Genomic DNA, 19,190 nt, shown 5'->3' on the forward strand with positions numbered 1-19,190 from the left:
CCTTCCGTGGTACCAGCATGGGGCTTAAACCTGGTGTTAACATTTTTCATGGGTTCACCATTTGAACCATTAAATGCATGTCGTCTGAGGCGTCTGTCCTGGAAGGCAGCTTTTTGGTTGCAATCTCCTCAGCCTGAAGAATGAGTGAATTACAGGCCCTATTACATAAGCCATATTGTACAGTCTTTTTCAATGACTAGGTGACTCTTAGAGCGCACCCTTGGTTCCTTCTGAAGGTCTTGTCAGAGTTCCACCTGTCACAGAAAATGTGTATACCAGCCTTCTACCAACCCCCTCGTCCATCTAAGGAAGAACAAAGGCTGCATAGACTCAACCCCAAGAGAGCTCTGAGTTTCTACACCACCAGAATAAGACAATTAAGGCTGGAAGGTCAGCTATTCATAGGATTTACCAGCCTGGGAATGGGCAAAGGTATAACAAAGCAAACTATATCTAGGTGGATAGTGCTTTGTGTTTCAGAATGATACACCAGAGTGGGCAATGACATCGCTGAAGGTTTCAGGGCACATTCCACTAGAGGTGTGGCAGCTACCTCTGCTCTGTAAAGAGGGGTACCTGTAAAGGTTTTCTGTCAGGCCAAGATGTGGTCCTCTATTTACATGTTCAGAAAACACTACTGCCTGAACACAGTGCCCACAAATGAGCCACATTTGGACAGGAATGTCCTACAACAAGTTGTGATATATTCGCCATGGAGTTCACTCCTTACCTCCTCCGTAATGACCTTATTGCAATGGGAGTCTATCTAAGATGAGGAATCCACGGTAGGACTCAATTCATTAGAAGAACAAGTTACTTACCCATGGTAATATTATGTCCATTTCTGTCCTTACTACCACATGGACGATGAGACAGCAATCAACGTTCCCTGCTGAGAAAAGTTTTTCAGAGAGCTTCAAAGCAGTAGCAGTCTTGCAGTTCAAATAACATTTAGAAAGTCTTATGCTTGCAGTCTCTTGGCGCTTACTGGCTGACAGTGACTGTTCCTCTGCTGCAGTCACAATGTCGCTTGGAGTGTCCCTCTCTATCCCCAGGGGAGGGGAGGAGTAGGGACACTCCAAGCAGAGGAACAATCACTGCCGTGCCACACCTCAAAGACATTAAAACCTTATGCCCAGTCATTCCAATGGATTTTTCCATGATCCAGGAAACTAATTTGCACACTTCTAGTATTTGAATGTTTCTGATATGCTTTTGTGAAGGTGGGGTTCGAACCCAGGTCATCAGGACCAAACTCGAAAGACCCACTAGACCACTGGAGTGTGTTATCAAGACACTTGTGAATATGTTGGTTAGAATGTGCGCTGCAGAAAACATTTCAGTAAAGCTCTGTAGTTTTAAAAAGGGGAACACCTTTTATACTTAGTTTGCAACATAATAGGAAATGCTTATCCTTTCTGGGGGTTCTTTTTCAGTTAATAATGTATTCATTAACCGCCTGAAAGGGAAATGTTTATTAATGGAGCCGTGGGGTGGCTGAGAAAAATCTCATGAGTTCTTCTCCCTCTTCCCTCCACCCCAAGTATCCCCTCCAGCCCCACCCACCCGCCTGTAGGATCACACAGTTAATAATTTCAGTTTTTAGCACTGCTTATGCCTGCATGCTGTTTTATCGGTGTGAGCCCACAGTGATAAAACAGACAGATTTTTGTTGTAAGTGTTCTTTGAAGCGCACAACTGCACCTTAAAACACTAAAGTCTTCCGCTTCAAAGACATTAAGAAGGCCTTATGTGTACAGGTTGGTTTATCAGTGCAGGGAGCACAGCCTCCATACTGATAACACAGCCTGCAGCCAGAAGCTTAGAGAATGCGCTGCAGAAATTAACCTTACCTGCAGCATCCACAATGGCATAGGCAACAGAGCCTAGGTTCGAGCTGCTCATTCTGTGCTCGCTGCTCTTTTTTATTTATTTTTTATTTTAAATGATCTACTTTAATTACAAACTTTTTCATTTGTCATCCTCTAAACTTTACACATACAAATTAATTGTTCCGGTCACCTTCTCAATCAATCCTTCTTTTCCTCATGGTTCGTCTTGGTCAAATCCAAGGTCTCTATTCATGTATGGTGTTGTTACATATTGCTGTTCCGTTCTGTTTTTGGCTTCTTTCATGTTTCGACTCCATTACATTGTCCCAAAATTGGGTCACCCTAAAAAACAAGGGCTTTGTTGTTTCCGAGTAATATCTGTTTGTGCCCAATATTCATGCGTCTCGTGTTGGGTCATCTCTTGTGGAAGCATATCTGTAAACAATTTTCTGTTGGCACTATGGTCTGAGCATTCCATGATAATATGAAAGATCGATTCTATGTGATCCGCTTGTTGGCAGAATCGACAATAAATCTCGCTTGCGGGTAGTTGCTTTGATTTTACCAGGACTTCTCGAGTTGGCAGGAGATTAAGTCGCATACGCAGGAACGTGTCTCTCATCTGTCGTGCTGGAAAGAGGATCAAATATTGCGGTAGCTGGTTAAGTGCTCTCGTTTCTATGTCGCAGTTGATAGCAAGTTGATATTGAGTTTTCATGTTTAACGTTTGGATCCAGTCACTACATTGTATTTTCATTTTGACCTCCTGCGGCCGGTTGATCAACTTGTCTAGGTTTGCATTAGCATTAATTAGTGTTTGTATGCATGCTTCTTTCCATGTGTTTAAAACTGCATCATTTATCATTTATCGAATTGGGTTTGTATTGCAGTACTTCAATTGCTGGTGTATCATCATCTATTATGGTCTTCCTGAATAAGTCTAGATATTTCCAATTTACAATGGATTCAATCAATTAAATGGCCACTTCAAATCTAATTCATAACATCAGGTAGGAGGGAGATAGTGATAGTCCCTTTTGTCAAACCCCCCCTCTAATGGATTCCATGTTTGTCGGGGGAGGTTAAGTATGGTCTCACTGCCATATGTTAGTATGGCTGTCACTTTCTGTTGGTAAAAGGTTATTGCAGGTTTCATTGAAAGTTTTCCATATTTCCCATGTATTAGTAATCCTTGGTGGGCTAGTGAACGAGACTTGTTTTTAATTAGTCAACCCAGTGTTTTTCTGTCTCAGTTTGGTTTAACCCGACTCCAAGATATTTAATTGTTTTCACCAGTTCTATTTTTTTCCCTTTCAGAAATACTGACAAGGATTTGTTCTTTGAGCTGGGGAGGGCTGCCAACATCATCACTTGAGATTTTTTTATATTGATTGTTAAATCATTTGCCTCAACATATTTTTCTAGAGTGTTCAATCTCTTTTGCAGTCCCACTTGGGTTCTGTCAAGAATGACAAGATCGTCTGCATACATAATGTAAGATATTTCTGTCACATTCAGTTTTGAAGGATTTGGCGTTACAGTCTTTTGATCATCTGTTAAGTCTGATGTGTATAAGTTAAAAAGTGTTGCTGCTAGGGGAGAGCCTTGTTTTAAACCATTGCAGGTTGGAATCACAGTTGACACTACACCATCTCTCAACAATCTGACTCTGATCGATGTCTCTGAATGTAGCGCCTTTATTGGCTCCAAGATTTCCTTCGGGCATTTTCAGATCGCTAATTTTTCCCACAGCTTTGTCTGATTAACACTATCAAAAGCCAATTGTAGATCTATGAATGCCGCATGAATGGGCGTTTTCTTCTTTATAGCTTCCAATTTTAGCAGATTTAGAATAAGTAGGTTGATATTGGTTCCTACTTTCTTGATAAAGCCTCTTTGCCTAGGGTATGCCTCCCCTTCGCCAATGACCATTGGGTTAGTCTTCGTAGAAGTAGTGAGGCGAATACTTTCCCAAGTGGATCTAAGAGAGCTATTGGGTGGTAGTTGCAGGGCAATTTCTTATTACCTTGTTTAAATATGGGGATCAGTGTTGCTGTTTTCCATGTCCTTGGGAGCTATTTCTGTTCTGAAATGATTTTAAACATCTGAACGCATACATCTGCCCATGCTTCTGGTTTCCATTTTATGATGGCATTACTAAGCCCATCTGGGCCCAGGACACGAGATCCGTTAAGATGCTTTATATGCAACCTTATTTCTTCATAGTGCCAACTTAGTTCCCATTTGTCTGTCGGAACTACTATCCGGTCTTACTCTTGGTAATTTCTTTTCCCCATACAGAGTAGAAAAATAAGACACACAGTCCCTCTCAGACATCTGAGATCATGCGCTCGTTGTTGTTCGTTTCCATTAATTAAGTTCCATAGGTCTCAGGGGTTTTTATTTTTCATGGCTTGGAGCATACATTCTGTGTCATTTTTAATCCGGATTGCCTGTGTGTTTTTGATCTAATTTCTGTTTTGTAGTTTGAGTGTTTTGGTGCCTTTCATACATTCTTCAAGTTCATTTTCTGTGCAGTTTTTAATTTGATTCAGAGTTGTTTTTTCATCATAACAATTTGTTTGTTATAGGCATGGGCGTGATCTTTCTTTCTGAGCAGTTGAAACGATTCTTGTTTTTAAAAGGTATGAGTAACCATTCATATTCCATTTTCTCTGCATCGTTTTTCCTGGAGGCACAAAATGTTTCTTTTAGCCCTTCAATTTGAGGATCGGTAATACGTAATCTGTTAGATCCAGTGTTTAGGACGGGACCAGGTAGTGGCTGTCTGATTGCATGGTCTTGATTGGTCTTCCATACCATAGTTAAAATATGATGATCGCTTTTTGTAGATGGTATAACTTTTAGCTTTCAAATTGTGTCTGTAAATGTTGTTGATGTATAGATATAATCAAGATATGCAACCAATCGACCTATTGACCATGTTGGCTTAGCCGGTATATCCTCTCTGATCGTCCCGTTCAGAAGTACCAGGTCTCTGCTTGTCATCTCCTTCATTCAAGTTTGTGCTTTAGGTGCTAGTTTTTTAAAAGGGATGCTGGTCCCATTACCATAGAGTAGGTGTATATTGAAGTCCCCACACAGGATGACTTCTATCTGGTTGTGTCACGCGTATGTAGCGTCGATCTTTGATAGTACTGTGTGAAGAAATACGGAGTCACTTATGGCTGCTGTATTCCAGTAAATGTTCAATATCCCAAATGTCTTTCCCTGTTGGTTTTTGCCTTCCCCACTTCCTTTCCCTTTAGATCCTTTATGGATTTAAATTTTAGAATGGTGATTTGAATAAAGGGGTTAGGATTATGTGATTCAACAATTTCAAAATGTTCCTCTGCGTTTATTAGAGTGAGTAATCCTGCAGAAGGCCGACCCTTCGTTCTCGTTAATCCCGGATTCATGAATGTTAAATGTCCATCGCATATTGGTTGATTATTTAGCCACGTCTCTTGAAGACACACTATCTCGAAGTTTTGTAAGTCTCTATTTTCATTCCCAAACAAATGTGTTGAGCCTCTAATGCTCCATGAGCAAATATTGAGGGTTGAGTTATTATGTTGTTGTGGTTGTTATGGGTGTATGTTTCTATGTTGACCAATATCTATTTGTTTCCTAACCGCTGTTTTCCTTATTTGTCCTTTTGACTCCTTTTGTGAATCCACCTCTACTTGTTCTAACTCTTGTGTGTCTTTCGTCAGAGATGTTTTTCTCTAATAGTCTAGAGTTTTAGCCTTGTATTCACTTTCCTGTTTTCTTTTTTCCAAGTTCAAGCGGAGACCTCTCTGCCAGTGGGGCTAGTCTTCTTGTCGTGTAGTGGTTTGTAGAACATTGAAAACCAAGGGCACGAAGTTGGCTGGAGTTGTCCATCACGCTCTCTAAAATTTGTCGGATTCGATTTGTATCTCCACTCTATCCGTTATTCGTTCTTGGATGAATTCTACCAGTTTAATATCCTCTGAATTGATAGAGTGTAATTGGGTAACTGCATGGAGTAAGCGTAAGATGTTAGTTCTATTCAGAATTAAATTGTCTTCTGCAACCTCTACTCTCCCTATTCTCAGCATGTTTGCTGTTTTATTGCGTCGTGGATCAACGAAGATTGGTAGAGTATGTCATTTTTCCTTGTCATATGGATATTGTTTGGGGATTTTTCCAGTCTCAGTTCTTTTTACGATTCTGCGACAGCCTCAGCTTGAACTGTATACGCTTCCAATACTTTGAAGGTTTGAATTGTCACGATGATGTAGCGTTGATTCTTTTCCCGTCGTATCTGGTTCTTTGTCTGAAATGTCTTCACAAGAGAGTTCAATACCTCTGTTGTATGTAGTGTGGCCTTATTCGTATTACTCCACAATATACAATGAAGCTTCTTCACCAAGGACAGTACTTTCTACTTCTTCTTGGGGTGATGCATTTTGTTGATCATCTACTGTATATGTCGAAATGTTCATCAGGAGTTTGTGTTGATCTCTTTTGTTCATCGTCGATCTAATTGATGTATTCCTTCGTGGTATCACGGCTTCCTGTCTTACTATCACTTCTTTTAATAGTATGGGTTTTTTGTGTGTTGATCCATCTTAGAGATCGCTGGTATTGTCAGATTTCACAGGAAGGCCCACAAGCCCCTCTTCGTTGGTCTCCCTTTCATAATAGGTTTTTTTCCCTTTTGTTCTTGATTGTTTTCATTTTTCATCACCGTTGCCTTGGTAATCTTGTCCGTGCAATCGAATATCGAAAAAGACTCTGGACCAGCTATTGTTGGTTGTTTTGTTTGTTGGAGAATTGTCTGCAGTGGAGCTCTATTTTTGTGACTAACGACCACAGGTCCTTTGTATTTGTGTGTAGGTTGCTTATTCTCGTTATCGCCCACTGTTGCCTTTCCTATACGATTCACTCCCCAATGTTTGCTATTCGGCACAATTTCTATTCCATCTGGTGAAAGTGTTTGAACAACCTGGTTATCTGATTTCTTGTGGTTTTGATCTTCAGTGTGGACTTGCTGATTAGTCGTTTGTTTAATCACATTTTTCGATTTTGGACTCATACGTTGATGGCTAGGTATGTTAACCTCTTTTTGGTTATATGTTGGCACTTTATCTTGTGGGTTTAGTGGTCCTCGTGCTGAGTTGCTCTCTTGTGATCGGGTCTTTTCACAATGGATGATACTCATCATGTTTATCAAGGCAGTTGTCATGTATGCTTTATCAGATCGGTCATTTCTTGCTATCTCGAACAGGTGGGCCTGCCATTGGGCCGTGGCCTCAGCCTCAATATCTAATCTAGCTTGGATTTTATTTGTGAACGTCTCCATGAAAATGTGCTTAATGTGGACTAACGCCAATAACGTTTCCTGGTCCTTCATTGAGTCACTGATTGTTTCATATAACTTGAGAAACGGGGTTAATGCATGGATTGAGGCTGCCATGGGGGCATTTTGTAGCTCTAATATTGTAGTAGGAATTGCCTGATGTCGGTCATATGTCTGCGGATCGTATTGGCATCTGTTAGATGTCCTATCACTCTGCTCTCTTTCCACCCTCATATGCTAATTCTGATTAGAAGGATTATTTCTTTCACTTTTAATGATTTGCTCATCCTGGGTATCCTCTTGACTGTTATCAAGATCGTCTTTCAGTAATCTACTTGATATTCTTACTGGTAGGTCTAATATACCCTGGATAGGTATTGACGTCATATCTGTTTCCCTCAGTTTTGTGTTTGGTAGCTGTGACTTGCTGAATACTGCATTTCTTTTCTTGTGGTTTGACATGAGTGATTCTATTTCCGTTATGTCTAATGACAAACGTGCCAATCTCTGACTCTCTGCCATAGAGGTTGTCGCTATGTTGGTTATGGCTTTATTCTCATGGTCAAACTTCTGCCACAATCGCTTTGCATGTGCTGCCCTTTTCCTTTGTATCATTAATGGTGTTCATTATTTCACTGTTGGCAGCACTTTAATTTCGTTGGTTGTCTTGTGTTCTTCGTTTGACCGTCCTGATGTTTGTTCTGTAATCACATTCCTCCATACTTGTCTCGATAAATGAGGTATCTTCGAGGATCCGCTGCTTCGATTTTTCCAGACATAGGGGGCGTCTCATTATTTATTTCTTGCCAGCCCGACAGGTGTTGGGACGTTTCACCCGACCTTTGCTGTCGGTCTTGTTGATGTAATACTGGCTGAATCTTTGTAAGGTTGATACCCGTTGAATTATTTTGATATGCTTCTTTTGATAGAACGTTGAAATCTATATTTTGCAATGTTGTATGTGCAACTCCATTCTGTGTGTCATTCTGTTGTTGTATATCATGATATGAGTCCTGTAAAGCAGGATGCGACATTATCATTTGTTTAGAAGTTTTATTTGGGCATTTGTTCAAATCCTTGAGGCTAATCACGCTGAGCTGGGCAGCCGCATCCAGCGCCTCCTCCCTTTGACTCATTTCCTCCTCGTAACGCTCCACAATAGTATTTGCGCGCTGCACTTGTTCACTCATCTGTTGAGCAGCGTATTGATCTGTCTTTATTTTCTTCGCCCATCGAGTTGGTTTGCATGGTGAAAGGGAGGGTTTCAGTAGGGAAGGGGATTCCGGCAGGGTTGAGGCTTCTGCAGGTGGAAAGTTCTTGGTCCGGTGTCTTGTTTGGGGCCCTGTCGATGAAACCATTGTATCCCCACCTCGTAAGATGGTGGGTGATGTTCACCATATATTCGTTGCTGCTTGTACCCGCCTTCTTCTCATCAGTTGGTAAGATGAATGGGGAAAGGGCCGCGTCGCTTGTTCTATTTGGTTTCTCTCAATGGGCTTGAAATGTTAGCCTTTCAGTGGAGGTAAAAGCAATGATGAAATTCGGGGCATTGTGGCAACCTCCACCAAGCCTCCCAAAGACTCCTCAAGACTCAGCTGACGCTGCGTCGCTCCACGGGTCAGCTGGGTTTTTGAACAATAAGTCCCACCTCCCTTCATTAAAAAGTGGCGCTACGCCCTCTCTCGTCTGACGCCGGCAGTTGCTCGTGAAGTGCTGGAAAAGTGAAACGGTCAGCTCACAGTCTCCTCTCAGAGTCCTCAAGAGTTAGCTGACTGTGCTGCTCTGCAAATGTGCTTTGTTGACAAGGGTCCCAAGCACAAGAAGGCCAGGCAAACTAATAAACTGAATCCTGGCTCTAAAAATCATGTCACAGTTAGTTATACCCTTGTCTCACTTGTTTCCTGTCATATGTTTGCGCTGTTATTTTAAGACTTATAACTCACTGTCATACTGCCCCTGTTAGTAATTCGAGTCAAGAGTTGTTCCATTGGTGGACAAGGGCTTAAAATGCCCATCTGTCATGTAGGGAGCAGGCAGAAGTGAAGTGTTGGGCTCTTTCTTTCTTTATTTCAAGTGCTCTTGGCTTTGTAGTGTGGCATTGTGTCTCTCTAATAATTTAGAACTGAAGCCCATTGGCTCAGAGTCACTGCAAGCTATTTGGTTTCAGCACCGCAAGTCAGCACAGTTCAGAGTGCTGCACTCTTAAACGGAGATACTGTGTGAATAGCAGAAGCAGTGGGGCTTGAACAGGTCTCTGAATAGGAGCAATCATCACGAAGCACAGAGGTGAAAAACTGAACAGTGGTCTGTGTAAAAGCCTCACTCTGGTTAAGTGGAAACTAGCTTGGTTAGATGCTTCTAACAGCAGCAATTCTTAGGTCCATAAATCACAAGGATCTGGGTCCATTTGTGAGACTCAGAGAAATCCCCTATTTACCTCATCCAGATAGCACATGATAAGGTGGATGGGCATCCATCGTTCCCAGGGACCCCTGAAGGTCTGAAGAGGGGTTGCCCAATGTCACGTGTCCATACTCTCTAAAAGAAGACCATCTACACTCTGATCGTTACAGTGAAAACCCTGTTGGTTGCGGTCTCATCATATTCTTAGATAATCAAGACTCTGAAAAGTACTGATGAGTCCATTAAAGTTCCGACAGACAGGTGGGATTACAATCTAATTTTCGTAATTACAATGAAGCCTTTTTATATCACATATAGTATTGCTGCTTCTTTAAACTGTGAAATCAATGATATGGCAGGCCTAAGCATACCACTTGTACATTATATGGTTCCTAATGAAAACATATTGACTTTTTTCTATTGATTTTAGAGTTGTTTCATTGCATGAGAAATTGTTGGTTGTGAAAAAAGAATTTGAAGTCTCAGTGCCACCAGTGGTTAAATCTTCTACTCTGGAAACTGAAATTCAAGAACAAGTGGGGTCTGTAACCGATTTTGAAACAAAAGCACAACTCAGTGAGCATGAAATTCAAGAACAAATGAAGTCTCTAACTGACCTTGAACCAAAAGCACAACTCAGTGAGCACGAAATTCAAGAACAAATGAAGTCTCTTACTGACCTTGAACCAAAAGCACAACTCAGTGAGCACGAAATTCAAGAACAAATGAAGTCTCTAACTGACCTTGAACCAAAAGCACAACTCACTGAAGATGAAATTCAAGAGGAAGTCGAATCTGCAACCACTGTTGAACCAAAGACACGACTTAGTGAACATGAATTTCAAGAACAAAAGGCGTCTGTAACCGACTTTGAACAAAAAACATTACTTAGTGAACATGAACATGAATTTGAAGAGCAAGTGGGGTCTACAACCGATTTCGAACCAACAACGCCAGTCAATGAAAAGGTAGAGGTAGTTCATAAGATTGCCATTTATGCTATTTTCTTGCATGTCTCAGCACTGTATTGCCAAGATAATTTATAGAGAACAATAGTTCATCAAAATCCCGTACAATTGAACACAACTGGTTGCACATGGCGGTTCATATTACGGGAGGGCATTGATTTTTAACTTTGCTTGGTACAGACTATGAGCATGCACCTCTTTACATAATCAGGTGCATTATAAGAGTGCCGGTGCACACTCTTGTGTGTGTTCTCACTCACAAGAGGCTGTGCATTTTGCCTTAAGTAATGATATAGGTCATTATACTGGTGTTATATAGTGAGACTATTTTAGCTTAAATATACATTCTGTGCATCCCCCAATATATGCAAAATGCAGTCTTGGGTCCCATGTCTTTATGTTTGTACATCTGTGCATTTACATCTTTTTGTATTTGCATCATTTTTTTTTTTTAAACGTGGAAGGTGGGACAACCCTGTGCTGCTCCCATTCCCTCATCTTTGGTTTTGGCGCATATGGTGGTGCTGCCGCCATCTATGTGGTAAATATTGCTAAAATAAGGAAAAAGCATGAAGGTTTGATAGCAGGATATCTGGTTAAAATGGTAACTGGAAATGCTCAGGCATAATTTCACTGCATCAGAACATTTCATTTTTTGTGTCCCTGGGCCATTTAAACCAATGCACAACTGTTTTACAATGATTCTCCCAATCCGGAGTCTCGCTGGAAAGAACATGCTTTCATCCTGTGCCGGTATAGTGAGAGTTCATTTGACTGCTCACCCTCTGTCTGTCTGTGTATCAACTCCCTACCATCCAGGGATGCCAGATTGGACTATTTCCTACTCAATTTGCCTACTCAAAAACCATTTGTGCAGGAAATTACAGGAGCTTTAGCTTTTTTGGACCATTCAAAGTGTGCATCTTTACTTCAAAGGCTCACGATAAGAGACCTGGGAGCACTTTTTTTCAAAATTTAAAATCAGCCTGTTGGCTCCGACGAGCAAGCACTGCCCATTTCCCAAGTCACAGCCTGTCCGACAGACGGACACACACACACATACACACTGGTGACTCTGCAACCAGAAACGTAACCTCGCAAACGCTTTTATTTGATCAGAAGCAGATCCTTTCTTATGTGTTATAGAACATTTCTAACTGAGACCAGGAAACGGCAGCAGTTATCTGGCAAATCTGTGTACACTTCAAAATCAATTAAATTGAGCAACAGAATAAAGCCCCCTTTTTGGCCATGCTCAAATATTCTCAGCATCACTCATAACAGCGACCTGGAGGTTTGTGACAAAAAGCCCCATAACTATCTGAGTTTATTACACAACTCCTTTCATTTTGTGTTTGAACGTGGTGAAAGTACAGTGGTGTTAAATAAATAGAAGATGATTCAAGCTCTCATTATTTTGAAGTCTGGGACCCATACATTTCCTCTGAGTAGGTGGAAATAAAAAGCTACGCTGATGAAACTTTAGCTTAACATGTTTCTACAAGGATTTACATGTTGACGGGTTGCTGCAATTAATGTATTTTGCAAGTAAACAGGGACGTCATTTAGGGGTCGCCAAAGGTCGCAACTGTGACCTCTGAGGTCTCCCTTGCGACCACTGTGGTCTCCCTTGCAACCTATAAAAAAAGAACCTAAAAAATGTTTTTTTTTTAAAAAAATTAAATGCAAGCTCCTGGGCTATGGCCAGCACCATGTGACTCTTTACTTCTGGAGTGGCTGGCTTTCTTGTTCAGACCCCTTAAAAAAAGAAGAAAAATGAGAACAGGAGTGACACATGTCTAACACTTTCAGCACTGACCATAAATAAGAAAGAATAGGAATACCAAATAATGTGTCTTTCTGGAATTCTATACAATAATTGCTAGACTCATTAAAGGTTAATTTCAGGCACACTTCAGGGGGTGAGTCACTGATTTAGTCTGTTCTTAAAAGCCTCTACTCAGCCTTTCATCCTTCTGAGGTCGATTAATGAGTACCAACACAGGTTGTTTGATATTAGGTGCATATTTTTTCTATATCAAGCGCTTAAGCGTAAATGCTATATAATAACACATCATTATCATTTAGTCATGGACTTCTGCTTGCATTCACAGTAATTTGGTAATATGGGCCTATACACACTGATCTTAACGATACATATGGCGATCCATTCTTTTTTGAAATGTACATCACATTATAGTGATATCGTAACCATATTTTTCGTACTGTACAATGTTATGTGATGACACTTCCTGTTTTGTCATCGGGGAAAGGTTGTGTTCCATCGCTTCCTGTGATATCACTTCGGGGTGGGGTCAGATGACATCACTTCCTGTGATGTCATCAGGGGGTCAAGGGCCATGTGATGTCACTTCCGCTACCCCTGGCATTTTGGTGAAACGACGTCCCTGCAAGTAAACTCTACCATACAGGATTATTGTAGGCCTTGAAATCCCAAATTTAAACATTTGTAACCAGTAAAGCTTGGAAGATGTGAGGTCAAGTGACTAAATTGCAGAGTGGGTTAAAATCCCAGCTTCACTGTAAAGCCAAAGTGTGTGATCCAAGGCAAACTAGTTGATCTCACTCTGATTTAACTGTAAACATTAGAGTCCTTATAAGTGATTAAATTCACACAATATAAAAAAGGGCAGATTTAATGATTTTAGGGACTAAATTGTGCACCCTCAGGTTCCTCTTTTAATGGGCCCCCAATGCCGTCACATAGAATTGTATTATTATTGCATTGGCCCTGCCTCAATTCCATATCACTTGATTTGACAAGCAGATATATAGTCCCACCAGCCATTCATGGCATCAGAGATTTGTATATAGCAGGGGGACAGCAGCAGAACTCTCACTCCATGTTATGTCACACTCCATGTCCTTTCGCTGTCACACTCTCTCACCTTGCACTGCCACACTCTAACCTTGCACCGTTGTTCCCTCTTTGCAAATTTTTCCTCACACCCTTACTTCCCCCCTTACCCCTACACCCTTGAAGATATCCATTCTTGCACCTTCATTTCATCTTCTCTAACTCTCACCTTTGCTCGCAGCCCTTTCTTTTTCTCTCTCATCCTTCAACTACCACCCTCACTTTTTCTCTTACCCTATGGACTATGCCCCTTTCTTGCTCATATTTCCTCTTGCTCATCATTGTTGGAACCCTCTCAATGGCTTGTTCCCTTTCCTTATCTCATTCTCTTGAACACTTGCATCACTTCACGCATCCACACTGGTGCCTATAAATGCAAAATGCAAAGAAGAGCAATAAAAACAAAAACTATTATCTTTGCAAAGCTTGTTATATTTGTTATCACCTTACACTTTTTGCTTGCTCCCTGAAAAATGAGTAAGCAAATACACAGATTAAAATGTTCCAATACAAATTGATAAAGATGCAAATGCATCAAGCGTACCACCCAATATTTGAAACATTCTCTTGAAAGCTATTTATAATGACTACACTAATCACACTCAACACAAGACATGGCTGCTTTTTGCTCTCCACACTCAATCTTCATGGATTCTAAAGACCAGATGGCAAAAATCATGTTAAATGCCTCTACTGTGGAGTTGCTTGTAATTCACATCCAAAAGCCTTACCCTCAAATAAAACAAAGACCAAGCAATCTTTGAGACAATATTCACAGAGACAATCAACTTTATGCTGTAACAGTAAAGGGGGTCAATAAAGGACTGCAAACCAGATGTGAATTAAGAAAACAATGTTTTTTTGTGCAAATGACTGAACTGAAGAGGAGCAAATTTGAGAACCACACATGGATGTGTCTCCATAAAAATGAAGGCAAGATAAAAGAAATGTGCAAGTAACATACACAAGGCTATAGGCCCCTGTCTGATAGGCTCTTCCTGTTATGCAAAATTCAGCACGTATTCATAACTAAAGACACAGGGCCTCATTATGAGTTTGGGGGTAATTCAGCAGTTAATCCACTGAATTTCTGCCAAACTTGATTTCTGTTACCACTACCGCAGATTTACAGCAGGATTATAAATGGTGGTAGGACGGTGTTAATCCCCATTTTTGAAGTCCGTAGCACTCCATGGAGATTTCAGTGGTATTACCGCTGGTGGTAATTCTAACAATTTGTGGCAGTAAGGTGGAGGATTTACCTTCAGCTTTTTTGTTTGAGGTAAATGCTCCACCTTACCACCAAACGTGTAGTACAGCGGTGTGATAATGCAGCGGTAATGGAATAACTGCTGCGTCACTTCCCTTTTTACCCATCCCACCATACTTGTTGTGAGGCCCAAGGACCTTGATATAAAGTTACTCAGAGTTCCTTGGTTGACTCTCCTCACCTGAGAGCTCCTGGCCGTGACGAGTGATGGCAATGATTTCCGTGTGATTGTCAAGGTCTTCCTTGTCAGTCATGGGTGGATTTTCAGACCATCATTAAAGACCCGCGCTCCCTTCTGCCAATGCACATGCTTGCTGGACTAGATGAATCTCATGTAGGAGCCTGTCACAAGCCTGAGTCTCCTTACTTCCTTTGGCACATTGCTCAGTCAAGCTCAGGGAACCCCTCCTGGTCCTGGATACCTCATGGTCAACAAACTCCAGATTGTTGGACAAGTGTTTCTAGTCACATTGGTGGACCTGCCAATTCCACCAGATCTGGTCTTAATGCTACCCATCAGCATGGATGTAATGTGCTAATTCAATCTCTAGTTCTCGCTCTGCCTTAACTCGCAAGTATTTTCTTTAAGTGTTGCTGGAGGACTGCTAATTCCAACAGATCTGGTTCTCTTAAGGCTACTGTCTAGCCTCACTTTCAGTAAGTGGGCTTCTCTAGCATTGGATCTTTCATGGATTCACATGCTTAGAATATTCCCCGTCGTCAGGCTGGGAATCCTCAGTAAGTTATATAGACATTTTCCATAGGAAAACTTCTGACACTTTTGTGTCCTATCTATGTCGTTTTGGGCCGCGTACGGCAGCGCCACTAGGATGTAGAGATATAAATAGCCCCGCCCCCGCGGCTCCCTCAAATTTCAACCGTCTTCCAAAGTAGTGGGATTACCTCGAGTATCTACTATTTTATTAGGTTGTGCGTTCTTCTTCTTCTTCTTCGACTGTTTCTTTTCGAAGAATATCTGGAAAGGCGTTATTTCGTCCGTGTGCTACATGCGGTCTTAAGAAAGTGTATGAAGGAGATGGGCATATGGACTGTATTTACTGTCTTCACCCTCATCATACGGCGGACACGTGTGAGATCTGTCAGGGCTTCTCACAAAAGACCCTAAAAGACTGCAACAGACGCCTGGTTACTTGGCTCAATGACGGAGCGGGTGCGTACCCGGCATCGGAGGTAGGCTCTACAGCCTCGAGATCTAAGTCTTCTGTGCCTCCCGTTGCTCAGTGTCGGCGGAGCCTCCGGCGAAGAAATCACGTTCATCTGAAAAACGTCCCTCGGAGAAACATCCTGCGAGGTCCTCCTCTTCACATAAGGCTTCGTCTTCTTCCTCCTCATCTAAAAAGGAGAGAAAAGACTCATCTAAATCCTCCTCAGGAGACCGTCATAAGTCTACCTTGAGTCGAGAGCCCTCATCCCACAAGTCGAATTCAAAAACGGCGGGAACGCCTCAAGGCCCTGTGCCACAGACTTCATCGACGACGGTCCGATCGTCGACGCCTGCTTTGTCTTCGGCGACGGCTCTTCCTACGGCTATTTCGTCAGGTCAAACAGCGCCTATGGAAAAGATGTCATCGTCGATGGTGGCCCCGTCAATGGGATGGCAAATGGAGGTTTTTGATCCGATCCTGCCTGAGGCCTTGCTGCAACCAGAAGAGGCTTTCTCCATCTTGTCGGCGGAGGATGACCGTGGTCTGGTCGCACATCCAACCGATCTGGGATTACAACCAACTGGTTCGGTGTCGCTCTCGAGTGCCACTCCAGTTACCTCTTCCTTACTGAATCCCCAGACATTTCTGTCCCTGGAGGTGTTGAACACATTACAGAAGCTGTTGGAGCGGTTGGACACACGGTTACCTCAGCTTAGTGTCCCAACAGTGTTACAGGCTTCGCCAGTCCTCGACGAGCCAGGCCCGGCTCCTCGCCCTCCATCCAGAATTCCTACCGCTTACCCGGTTGAGGAAGATCGTTCTCGTCCACAGGAAGAAGGAGAACTGTCAGAGTCGGAACGTGAAGGGTCGGGTTCAGACATCTCATTATCCCCCTCAAGGGAACCTACATGGGACTCTGAAGCGGAGATGGAAACTCCAAAGAGTCCGGCGCAGCGATCACCACCTGATGACGTGGGTGCTTTCCATGCCATGATGGGTAAGGCATGTGTGGAGTTTGGCCTAGCCACAGAAGAAGAGAAAAAAGATTGTTTTCTTTTCGATCATATGGGCATGAGAAGAAAGTCGATATTTGCTATCCCCATTTTAGACCATGTCTGGCAGGAGGGACTAAAAACCATGCGTCATCCTTTTTCGGAACCGCAATAAAAGGTCGATTGGAAAAGAAATTCAAGGCTCCGGAATCGACTCCCAAGTGCTTGATGTTACAAATATGCCTGAAGCTACTTTACTTGAGATAGAACAATCAGTGGAGTTCACTAACCTGGGCAGCGGGCAGGCTCCGTAAACAGCAACACCGCAGACTGTAAAGGCTTCCCGGGACACCCTGTTCCCTCACAGCCGATTAGTAATCTCAGCCGCGGAGGAAACACAGTCCCCAGGGAAAACCCTGCGGGGAAGAAAAACCCTGCGGATCAGGTCAGCAGTTGGCTTCCGGAAGGAATCTGCCAGGCTTCCTTCAAGGCGTTAGGTGCGGGCGAGACTGGTCCTGGACGAGAGAAATAAGAGGTGAATCTTCGTCCATAGAAGGTAGTCTGAAACTTAGATCGGAAAGTTATGACCCAACTTACTCCGGGTACGGAGTTAATTGCATTCAGTGGAGTCTTCCAAAAGGGTGTGATGCACTAGTCCTAAAGGGATAGAAAGACCGTTTCCGGAGACCAGAAGCGGAGATCAGTGTAACCGCCAAGATTTAGGAAAGAAATTAGATGAGGTTAGAGATAAATCCCCGGGAACTCACATTTTGGGCCGGCATAGGGACCTAACGGACGGGTCAGATGGGTGATGGGCGGACTGATGAAAGGAGAGGCTGAAGCGCCGTGCTGGAGAGTAGCGACGCACTTGCTGAACTTCCTGGTCGAACTATATGGAGTCACATGATCGTTGCGGCACGAACCTATAGAACGTGCAACCTCTGCACCGTTGCCCGCACAGACGGATTCAGAGGCGTCAGCCATCTTGGATGAGTAAGGTTGCAGCACATTATAAACACAATGTTGTTGCCAGAACGACCATCGGTGCAAGGGTGTAACAGTATGCCCCCTCCTACGGGGCGGTGAACTCGGTTTCCCCGGGTGAAGCCGGAAAAAGTGTCAGACCAAAGAGGGAGCATGCACTCCCGATGCCTACTCCCATGTCCGTTCGGCAGGAGAATAACCCTTCCAGTCTACTAGGAATTGCAACCGACCCCGATGATATCTGGAGTCGCAAATCCCTGCCACTTCATACTCCGGTCCCGTATTGGTCATTATTGGTGGGGGACGTGTTACAGGGGTGAGTTGAAACCGATCTTTCATGGATAATTTGATCTGAGAGATGTGAAAGACCGGATGAAGACGGACCCATGAGGGAGGCAACGCCAATTGGACTGCCACTGGACCGACCAATGCTATTACCTTAAACGGTCCAAAATATTTAGGTGACAACTTGGACGGCACCAAATGTCTCGGGAGAAACCGAGCAGATAACCAGACAGCATCTCCAACTTGAATGGGGGGCAAATCTTGTCGATGACGGTCCGCTACCTTCTTGGCTCGATCTTGGGCAGCTTGCAGAGCTATTCGAGCGAGCTGTTGTCCCTTTTGAATACTGTCGACAAGACTGTCTATTCCAGGACATCTGGAGGAGGACTTTGAGACAGAAGGTTCAAAGGATGGATGGTAGCCATATGAGCAGTAAAAAGGACTGGTCTTGGCTGGCATTGTTATAAGCATATTCTGCCAAGGGCAGGAGATCTCCCCAATCGTCTTGTGCGCCGAAACAAAACAACGTGAATAGGCTTCTAATGTTTGGTTAAGGCGCTCTGTCTGTCCGTTAGTTTGAGGATGATATCCTGAGCTGAGGGCTCTATTAATCCCCAATGCTCCACATATACCCTTCCAAAATTGCGAGATATATTGGGGACCCTGGTCAGAAACAATAGTGTTAGGAAGACCATGTCTGGAAAAAATTTCTGATATAAAGATCTTCGACATCAGAGCAGCCCCAGGGAGTTTTTTCAAAGGGATGAAATGGGCCATCTTTGTGAAATAGTCAATAGTCACCATAATGGTGGTGTAGCCTGAGGACAACGGAAGATCGACAATGAAGTCGGTGGAAATGACTTGCCACGGTTTGTCCGGAATAGGCATACAGGTAAGTAAACCAAAAGGTGGACACCTGGGTGTCTTAGATTGTAGACAAACAGTACATGCTGATACGTAATCTTGTATATCCTTGGTCAGACCTGGCCACCAAAAATGACGTGTAGTTAACTCAAGGGTGTTTTGATACTCTCAATGCCCTGCTGCCTTTGAATCATGACACATGAACAGAACTTTGAAGTGTTG

General features: G+C 42.9%; 1 protein-coding gene across 1 annotated transcript in view; it reads left to right on the forward strand.

Moving 5' to 3' along the window:
- Positions 1-19,190, forward strand: part of LOC138514687 (tropomyosin alpha-1 chain-like) — a 164,725-nt gene that overhangs the window by 28,000 nt on the left and 117,535 nt on the right. Inside the window, exons 2-3 of the mRNA XM_069630103.1 lie at positions 9,770-9,822; positions 9,992-10,529. Coding sequence (XP_069486204.1) covers positions 9,770-9,822; positions 9,992-10,529 — 591 coding nt within the window. The remainder of the gene's footprint in view (positions 1-9,769; positions 9,823-9,991; positions 10,530-19,190) is intronic.

The sequence above is a fragment of the Ambystoma mexicanum genome, chromosome 12 (genome assembly GCF_040938575.1).
Source record: "Ambystoma mexicanum isolate Mex_15411 chromosome 12, UKY_AmexF1_1, whole genome shotgun sequence".
In the NCBI taxonomy this organism is placed as follows: Eukaryota; Metazoa; Chordata; class Amphibia; order Caudata; family Ambystomatidae; genus Ambystoma; species Ambystoma mexicanum.